This window comes from Uloborus diversus, chromosome 3 (assembly GCF_026930045.1).
Source record: "Uloborus diversus isolate 005 chromosome 3, Udiv.v.3.1, whole genome shotgun sequence".
In the NCBI taxonomy this organism is placed as follows: domain Eukaryota; kingdom Metazoa; phylum Arthropoda; class Arachnida; order Araneae; family Uloboridae; genus Uloborus; species Uloborus diversus.
In genome coordinates, this window is record NC_072733.1 from 2,433,341 (window position 1) to 2,444,089 (window position 10,749).

The window sequence follows — 10,749 nt, forward strand, 5'->3', positions numbered from 1 at the left end:
TAAAGACTTCCATCTCTTTGGAGCTTGAAAGAAACACTTAGAGATCCGGCATGGAAGAAATCATCGTCAAAAATTCGAAACCAAATCAAGATGACTTGCTAAACCGCAGCATCGGTTCTAAATTGCACTGTAAAAACAATTGAGAAACATTCCTGGAAAATAACAAGCAGCTAACTTGCCCAATTTATTGCTGAAACATATCTTGCAAAAAACAGGAAGATTTTAAACTAAAATTCAGTAACCTTCCTGAAATTTTCCTGGAATCTTTCTGAAGAATTCAGAAGTTTCCCCGGTGACCTTCCCCCCCCCCCCCCCCGGCTGTCTGGAACCTTCAGAGAAAACTTAGGTAGCATTAAAATAAGCTTGGCACCTTCCTAATTTACCAAGAAAGCCCCTAAAGCATAATTGCAACCATGGCCACAGCTAAGATAAAACTGCAAGTAAGGCAAGCGTCTCACTTGCCTGCCATTGTGGCAAAGCTACGGAATCCAGACACTTATTGGCTCTCATTGGGAGCTTAACCAATCTGGACGGGCCGAAATACGTATCGTTCCAAACTGAAGCCGATACAATTAATAAACATGCTAAGTTAATCTTTAATCCATTAGTTAAAAATAATTTCACAGCAGCGAGAAGTCTGCATACGCAACTTGTAACAATTCAAAGAACATTTGGACAAAGATACTTGATTTTTGCAGGAACTTTATGAAAACCTGTGAATTCCCGAAATGTTCCACGAAAATAATCAGTCACGTTTCGGAATTTTTTTACAGCTTTTATTTTTGCTGACCTCCCAAATGTTTCTTTTATGGTCCAAAGAGATAATAAATACTTGCTGCGAGGTCGGGACTGTAACGAAGTTGGTCCAATACCTCCCAAAGTAAAAAACCTTATAACACTTCTTGTTTCATTTGCGTAACATGTTTCTGTGAACGCAGCCATCTTCCAACTGACATTTTGTTCTGTTAGTGGACACCTAGATTCATCCACTGGTACCGTTTGAAAGCTCTGATCACCCTTACTATCTTCAGCGCGATTTTTATTTATACAGAGAGTCTGCACACCCGTCAAAGCTCTTGTTACCTTACTTTTTGAAACAGTTTCGAACTTTTAGATCCAAGGAAAATATATTAAGTTGTTATTTCTTCTAGACAGAAATAAAATCTTGAAAACTACGTATTAAGCTCGTGTGTGTGTTTTCTGAAACTTATGAGTAAAATTTCATTTAATTGTATTTTGCAGACAAATTTGGACTTATCTTACACTACTGCTACTTTGCGACCCGGGAAAGGAGTTTATGTTCAAGTGGAAAGGGAGTAAAGATAAAATGATGTCACATCGCATAACCTCATTGATAAAAAACTTACAGCCATTGAACAAAAAGACAGTGTTAAATATGAGATTTGAGATTAATTGCTTTTCAGTTATTTTTGAACAGTATATACTAAAGTAGCACAACATTCTATCATTTAATTCCATTTTTAACAGACATACTAGATTTTAAATGAAAAATATAAGCTTTGTGTTACAATATGATTAAAAGTCAAAAACCAACGCAAATAAAGCTCAAATAAAAATTTTCTTCCCAATTAGTGCTTTATTTACGTTGGTTTTTCACTTTTAATCATAATAGATTTTGCTACATGCCATACCAGTGACAGCACTGAAAACTCAAGTGAAGCATAAAACGTACTGTACTTTCATGTACATCCAAAACGGACTTCTTTATTTATAAATAACCGTGTTTAAAAGCATGTCACTTTCAAAAGCTCTGTAATCAAAAATGCAATCTTTTTTCTTGTGTAACGTAAATAGCAAATAAAGATTATTTGAGCAATCACTAATTGCTTATTTTTTTCACCTGACCGTTGAATGACGTCCTTTCTTTTTTGGACCGAGTCCTCTGCGAGCACCACTGTCGACCGGCCCCTAAAGGTGCTACTCCTCTGGTGCTGGTTCTACACCAGCAGCACTGTCCACCTGTATCCGCTCCTGCTGAGCTGTTAAGTCCACACACGCGCACATATGCCTCGCACACAGTCTCACACGCCTACACACACATGCACCTGCACACACATGCAAGCCTAAACACATACACGTCTACACACAGAGACACACACACACATTCGTGATAGCGAAAAACATAATTTGAATTCAAATATCAAAAATTCAAAATTTAATCCTTTTCCTTTTCGAACAAATATTTTATCCAGTTATGACTACGGTATAAAAACTTTTAAATACTACATGCGGTTGGAGATTGACCAACGGTGGACAGCTTTACGGATCACTGGCAACATGTGGGGCACAGAGTTGCTCTTAAAGCGTCAATCATGATCCGCAACTGCATCCGTCACTTTATTAACTACATAAAATTGAGCAAGCATTTCAGAATATATTTAGAAAGAGACTCTTTCCTACTTTCAAATTCTTCCAAAATTTCTAAAAAGACCATTTTACAACAAGTAGGATTAGTTGAGGTATAAAGAGACACAGAATTTCAACGTCTCTACTTTAGATCCTTTGAATTAATTGACTCATAAAATTTTATCCATTATGTCCACGATTACATAGTCTGAAAAGGGACCAGGTATGACAAATTTGGCCTTTTGATGACTACACTGGTGTGCAAAAATTAAGGACGAGACGGTTTTTTCAATATAACTTTGTACAAAAGCTTTCCAAATCAACACATTTAATACCGTCAGATCCCCAATACGTAAGGACATGTGTAATGTAGGCAACACTTACTAAAAGAGAAATCAGAGGGATAGAAAGAAGCTTTATTGAAAAAGTAGCATGGAGCGCAATGCGACTGAAGGTCGAAACATCCCTGTGATGGGTGTCCAGCAAGAAACATCTGGTCTTTAGTAGGGGATATGATCTCCCCCGACTGCTAGGCAGGTTTAACAGCGTCTGCCCATGCTGAGAATGAGGGTGTCAATGAGTTGTTGAGGCATTGCTGCCCATTCGTCTTGCAGCGCCAATCGAAGCTCCCGAATCGTTACTGGTGGTAAGGTACGAGCTGCCAAGCGTCTGCCTAGAAAATCCCATACATGCTCGATGGGATTGAGATCCGGAGATCGTGCCGGCCAATCCATACGTTCAATATCCTCACTCTATAAGAGCTGTTCGACAGCTACTGTGCGATGACATGGTGCATTGTCGTCTATGAAAAGGAACTGCGGTCCCATAGCGCCTCTAAAAAGACGCACATCCGGAAGAAGAATCTCGTTACAATAACGGGTCCCGTTGACTGAACCTGCGTCGAAGATGTGACGGTCTGTGCGACTACCAAGCATGATGCCTCCCCAAACGAGAACACCGCGACCTTCATACCTGTCCCTTTCAATGATGTTCGAGGGATGATTGCGGCTTCCCCGCTCTCTTCAGATGAGTATGCGATGAGAATCGCTACTCAGACTGAATCTGCTCTCATCTGTAAAGAGTACTTGTCCCCATTCATTGTCTCTCCTATTCCGGTGTTCCCGGCACCACAGAGAATGCCTTCTCCATTGGGCAGGCGTTAGAGGTACACAACATATAGGGCGTCGTGCAAACAGACCACCACCGTGCAGTCTTCTGGCCACGGTAAAACGCGATATCGGTCGTCCAGTCGCCTGTGTCGTGTGTCTAGCGATTTTTCCCGCTGTCTGCCGCCTGTTTCTTCTGGCCTGTAAGACAATATACCGGTCATCTGCGGGTGTGGTTCCTCGTGGACGACCACTACCGAACCCCGGATAGCTGTTCCTGTAGTTTGAAATTGTCTCCAAAGTCGTGAAACGATGCTGTGAGCAATTCCGAACTCTGCAGCCACACTTGTCACACTGCGGCCATCCTCCAACTTCCCAATGATTCGACCTCGGGTAAAAGCATCCAAATGTCGTCTAACAGATTGATTATTCGCCATTCCTCGCTGAGGCAGCAACTCGGTGTGATTTTAACTGCTATACGGCGTGCAATCTTTTTGCCAGAAATACTGATCTTACACCGACAACATGCTTTATACTACTCAGACACTCCCCCATCACGTCTGCCTGCATATCTGCGCATGTGCTACCGTACATCACCTTACTTAATCTCCTGATTGGTCTTTCTGTCCGCTCTGCCTCTTCGTTCAGCTGATATGCTAATTTTTCGACTTCGTCCTTAATTTTTGCACACCAGTGTATTTTTAGTGAATGAAATCCTGTTTTCTTTCACCTTTGCATGTTTCCTTTTATTCCAGAGACTAGGGGTAAAAGGAAATATATCATTTCCCCATGAGATTGATATCGGTAGATGATCGCACTTGACACAATCAGTTTAGAAGCTCAAGAAACTCAACAGCAATGTATGACCTGTAAGTGACATGCAACATGAAGGATAAATTTATATCAAAATATATACTTCCAAAAAATAGGAAGAACGAATTACGAAAAGCTTCGTTGTTTCTCTTAAGTTTTAAAATTTATGTTTTATCTCAAGAAAATAACTAATTGTTATGTTTTAAAGCAAAATGCGGACATTCAAGTTCATGGCCAGAATGTTTAATTTCCGAAAAAAAAAAAAAAAAAAAAAACTGGGAATGATTAATTATTTCAACCAAGGTCTAAGAATTTAGCCTGTTATTGCAGTTCTGTCTATAGCTCATTAACAACTTCGAGGAATGACGTGTTCTATTAAATGCTTTGAATGTGAAAATAATAAGGTTTTGTTTTTGTTTCTTAAAGGAGATCGATCCAAACGGCTATTTACTATGACTCATTTCCTCCACAATTGGAGGTTGCTTCGCATTTGAATGACTCATAGACGCGCTTCAAGAAGCCTGTTTTCCCAAAGAAAGACTTGATAGTTACTATCAAACTCTTTTTTTTTTAATCACCATTTACATTACTTTTTAAACTAATATTTTACATTGCATTTTAACGAATTGGAGGTTAAAATGTGTACAGCTTATTCAGCAACTACAATAAAACAAACCTTTCAAATCGACAGGAGCGAATCTGCAAATATTTATTAGAGGCATTGAGGAATAAAATTTTGTTCTCAATTGAAAATAATTCGTACCTAAGTTTTCATAAAAGTTGTTTTTTAAGATTCTTTAAAACCAATTATTATACTTTAAAATGCTAAATAAAACTACACACTAATTTACTTCAAGTGAGGACGCTTAAATTTTATTTTAAGTTAACTAAATACTAATCCCTACACATCCTCATATATACCAAATTACTGATCGAGTAACGCTCTGATGCCACCAGCAATTAAACTCGCTCCATAACATGCGTGACGGAATTATGTTATTGTTGAAGCACCAAAAAGTCAGTAAGTTATTCATAATTTGATAATATTTTTTGGCAATGTTTGACATGCAAGTAAATGCTTCATTTTGACAAGACTGAACGGAGCTGTAATTTTAGGAGAATGAAGAAACGAAAAAGTGGTCAACAAATAACGCTTTCCACTGGACTTTAGGGTAAATCCACTGGAGTTAGGGTTAAAATGTTAAGAGTCATTTTTTTTAAAGCTGGACACTTTAGATAGTTGATGTCTTTAATTTTCGTAAAAAATTTTTAGGATGTGTTAGTGGTACTATGATAAGAAAAGGTGAAGCTTCTTTCATCTCTAATTTGACTTGTTGGCCCTCGAGTGGAGACCAAAGTTTAGGGTCGTGAGAAAAAAGAGCTAAATATATGATTCGTGAAATACAGCGCCAGCTCAGTCAAATCCAGCCGAGGACTGCAGTTTCGTGCTTATTAGCACTCATCAGCCCAGCATAGGAGTAACTGAGCTGGCGGTATATTTCACTTATTTCTGCCTTAGCCCTGGCAATAGGGCGTCAACTTACTGAATATACCTGCCTTGCCTTCAATGTTCGAGTTGAACCGAACCATTGTTTCGGTCACTCGTCTGGTCAGTGCTAATTCTGTATTAGCTACCAGTTTGTTTGGCACTCTAGGCTTCCTTACGAGGTTTTCCACCTCCAGCTCAGTCACTCCTATGCCGGGCTGATGAGTGCTAATATGCACGAAACTGCAGTTCTCGGCTGGAATTGACTGAGCTGGCGGTGTATTTCTGTATTTCTGCCTTAGCCCTGGCAATAGGGCGGTAACTTACTGAATATACCTGCCTTTCCTTCAATGTTCGAGTTGAACCGAACCATTGTTTCGATCACTCGTCTGGTCAGTGCTAATTCTGTATTAGCTACCAGTTTGTTTGGCACTCTAGGCTTCCTTAAGAGGTTTTCCACCTCCAGATCAGTCACTCCTATGCCGGGCTGATGAGTGCTAATATGCACGAAACTGCAGTCCTCGGCTGGCATTGACTGAGCTGGCGGTGTATTTCACGTATTTCTGCCTTAGCCCTGGCAATAGGGCGGTAACTTTCTGAATATACCTGCCTTGCCTTCAATGTTCGAGTTGAACCGAACCATTGTTTCGATCACTCGTCTGGTCAGTGCTAATTCTGTATTAGCTACACGTTTGTTTGGCACTCTAGGCTTCCTTAAAAGGTTTTCCACCTCCAGCTCAGTCACTCCTATGCCGGGCTGATGATTGCTAATATGCACGAAACTGCAGTCCTCGGCTGGAATTGACTGAGCTGGCGGGGTATTTCACGTATTTCTGCCTTAGCCCTGGCAATAGGGCGGTAACTTACTGAATATACCTGCCTTGCCTTCAATGTTCGAGTTGAACCGAACCATTGTTTCGATCACTCGTCTGGTCAGTGCTAATTCTGTATTAGCTACCAGTTTGTTTGGCACTCTAGGCTTCCTTAAGAGGTTTTCCACCTCCAGATCAGTCACTCCTATGCCGGGCTGATGAGTGCTAATATGCACGAAACTGCAGTCCTCGGCTGGCATTGACTGAGCTGGCGGTGTATTTCACGTATTTCTGCCTTAACCCTGGCAATAGGGCGGTAACTTACTGAATATACCTGCCTTGCCTTCAATGTTCGAGTTGAACCGAACCATTGTTTCGGTCACTCGTCTGGTCAGTGCTAATTCTGTATTAACTACCAGTTTGTTTGGCACTCTAGGCTTTCTTAAGAGGTTTTCCACCTTCAGCTCACTCACTCCTATGCCGGGCTGATGAGTGCTAATAAGCACGAAACTGCAGTCCTCGGCTGGAATTGACTGAGCTGGCGGTGTATTTCACGTATTTCTGCCTAAGCCCTGGCAACAGGGTGGTAACTTACGGAATAAATATATGATTGCTTTGCTTCAAAAGCAATGAGTGAACTGAGCCAATTCTTTTTAATAAGGATACAACTTGATACTAGGTACATTCTAGTATAAATATTTTGGTGACTCACGCATGGCTTTGAGGGCAAAGGTCAATTGAAAATGCCACTTTTTTAACATTTTTTGCCTTGTTTGGACCCGGATATCTGCTAAAGAAGTGAGTAACCCTCGGAAATAAGTATATGATTAGCTACTCACCACAGTATACTACTAAGAAAAATAAAATAGCTTTCGTTTCTCTTGGCTTTAGTAGTTAAACGGTCTCAAAGGCGATGATTTTTTTAAAACAGGCCAAGTTTAGAGGTAAATAACTTTGATCGCAACGGGTCAACAACTTTGGGACACAGCTGCAGCTATACTCCGAGTGGTGTAGTTTAAGGTCTTGGTTAGAAACCCATGGCAACTAATCCACTTTTTTAACTACGCGATCTCAAAGTTGATAATTTGAAACAACAAGAATCAAAGTTTTAGGTCAATTACTCTATAACGCCTGAGTCAGTAAATGAGCAAGAGCTGTAATTATGCTCTATGTGGTGTAGTTTAGACTCATGTCAGAAAACCATGAGATCTAATCATATTACTTAATTAAACGATCTCAAAAATAATGATTTCAGTATAAAAGAGCGTTTTTTCACGAGTTTATATGCGTGTTACTCAAAAACTTATGAGCTTAAACTCACGTAAATACTAGAACGAATCAACAGCCAAATGTACTTTAAGCTCCCAAAATTTCATGCTTCCTGTGTAATAATGTTTTTTGTAACCTTGATCACAACATGGCAATTCTTCTCACAAAGCTTATCCGCCATTTTGGAGCACTATATTTTGGAGATCCTAGATCCTCAGGATTAAGATCTCGGACGCTGAAGCATCAGGGTAGTTTCAAAGACATTTCTACGCCTCTATAAAATTTCATCCCATTCGGGGATGATTTGCATTTGCAAAAAATTGCATTTTCAATTGACCTTTGACCTCAAAGCCATGAGTGAGTCACCAAAATATTTATACTAGAATGTACCTAATATCAAGTAGTATCCTTATTTAAAAGAATTGGCTCAGTTCACTCATTGCTTTTGAAGCAAAGCAATCATATATTTAGCTCATTTTTCTCACAACCCTAAACTTTGTTCTCCACTCGAGGGCCAACAAGTCAAATTAGAGAGGAAAGAAGCTTCACTTTTTTTTATCGCAATACTAGTGAAATATCCTAAAAGTTTCAGGAAAATTGCGGGTGTCAACTATCAGCTCCCCATTCACTTTGTCCGGCTTTTAAAAAAAATGTCTCTTAACTATCAAAACATCGCCAAGCAGGCAATTGCTTGGTTCCAATGCAGAAGCAATTTTAACCCGTCATACCTTGATGGGCGATTTTTTAGTAATTTAATAAGAATATATAGGAGAGAGGGAACAACATGATTTTCTCTCCACTGGCATGTAATTTTTTGGCTAGTATAATGTGGTGAATATATTTTAAGTACATCAGTTTATTTTTTTTTATTTATCTTTTTTTTTGTTTACTTATTTTTTCATTTTATTTACTCACTTTATTTATACATCGTTTATAATTTGCTTCGACAGTCCATGCAGATAAACAATTGATAATAGTATAATTATATTACGAAGAACAGAAGTAAAGCAAACATTCAGATTTTTAATTCAGAACTCTTTAAATTCGATTAATTTGAAGCAAACTATATGTTACGTGATAAGTGGTATTTTGAAGGTAGCACTAAGCATGTTAAGGAACATAATCAAAAGTACTTTGTATTATACGTAACTTATTTTTATGACATTTGCATATTTGGATTCTCTTACTCTTTTAAAGACATCTTGAATGGTACAGCGGAACGCCTTTAGAACTATATTAATTCTTTACGGAAAACTAAATATGTAACTAATGCAAAGCCTCCAAAGAAAATTTTTAAAAAATGCTAAATTTATTCCTACTTTTAAATTGCAAAATTGATCATGAGCATTATTACGTAAGCAAATGCACTTTTCTTTTCTTTTCTTTTTTTTTTTTTTTTTGCTACTTATATGTAATATTTTAATTAAATTATCTTTACAGGAAGATTTGGATATAACTCAGAGTGTGTTCAACATGCGACCTGGGAAAGGAATTAACATTCGAGTGGAAAAAGTGAAGAGATAAAACAGATTTCAAATGTCGTATCTTACATCCTAGATATCTTCTATGTATGCTGTGTTTTCTCATCGATTGATTTTGAGACAGATTTTTTTTTTTATTTTTACTGTCATGCTCTTATTTTACACTTGTATGTATCAAACTTACGCTAAAATACAACCAATGTCTGTCGCACTTTGAAAGAGGTGATTGTATTATGTGTTATGGGTAAATAAACAACTCCTTCTCTTCAAACTTAAGAGTATCTAACCAAATCATGTGATATTTTATGTTTTGATCATTTTTCTACCAGAGATAATATATGCTTAAAAAATTTGTAAGTTGATGTTATTTCATGTTTTTCTGTGTTTAGTTTTTCGTCTTCTTGCTACATTTAACGCTTACTCGATTAATTTTCATTCAAAGTTACCTCACTGTTTGAAGCTTCAAATTATTTTCCGGCTTAGCTTACCATTAACATGAGACTGCTAATCCGTGGGACAATCAGCTAAAGCGTTTCATCTGGTAACAAATCTCAAGTAAAAAAAAAACAATAGGGGGGCGTGAGAGAATGTTTGATGGTTACAATACTACAAGTTTTTGAATGACACGTTAAATCGAAATATAAAAAAGTGCTATAAAATACCGACTTTTGTGCCAACGCATAAGGAATATTACTCCGAATTCCCTTGCGACGAGCCAATAAGAAGCGATAAAAATGTAAACAAACCAAAACCTTTATTCTTACGCAGTGTTCTTTGTTTTTTTTTTTCTTTGTGCAGTTTCTCGAGTATGTTTTTGTGAAAAATGATAGTATTAAAAAAAAAAACGTTTTAATGCTCAAAGCTTGCCGTTTACTGTAGACAAGTGTTTTAACGTTAAAAGGAATGGCTTTTTCAATGCAAAAGAAGTGCGCAAATGAATCCATTGCAACGTACTTGTTTTTAATTTTAATTTCAGCACAAAGGTATTTATTTATTTCTAATATTAGTTTTGACGGAGCAAAAACTTTTTTTTTTTTTTTTTGAAATTGACTACGCTTATGTTTTATAGTTAAAAAAAACATGTTTTGGATAATTCATCACATTTAAATGCACCAGAGTAATTTACGTATTTATTGTAAATAATAAATACCAAACATTTCAATAGCGTAACAGCATACAGTCTTACAATGAAAACATTTTACTCTACTCAACACCAAATCTCAAAAACTACTGTTTTGCGCTCGTAAATTAATAATACTAATCTTTCAAAATCAAAAATGCAGCCAAAAATTTTCAAACTTTAAATATTTTAGTTTTCACTTATTAACGTTATGATACAGTTGATTTCAAATGAACAAATACAATGTCAAGTTATAAATAGTTAAGAAGCTATTAAATGAGTTTCTTTTACTGTG

At 37.5% G+C, this 10,749-nt stretch overlaps 1 protein-coding gene across 2 annotated transcripts in view; it reads left to right on the top strand.

Annotated features, from left to right (window-relative positions):
- LOC129218298 (cytochrome P450 3A5-like) overlaps nucleotides 1-9,610 on the top strand; it is an 84,728-nt gene extending 75,118 nt beyond the window's left edge. Inside the window, exon 14 of one of the 2 annotated variants that reach the window (XM_054852532.1) lies at nucleotides 9,294-9,610. In XM_054852532.1, the coding sequence (XP_054708507.1) occupies nucleotides 9,294-9,377 (84 nt within the window). In that variant the 3' untranslated portion in view covers nucleotides 9,378-9,610. Of the gene's footprint in view, nucleotides 1-1,242; nucleotides 1,830-9,293 lie in introns of those variants that run through there. The other variant, XM_054852533.1, reaches the window with a different exon arrangement.
- The last annotated feature ends 1,139 nt before the right edge of the window (nucleotides 9,611-10,749 follow it).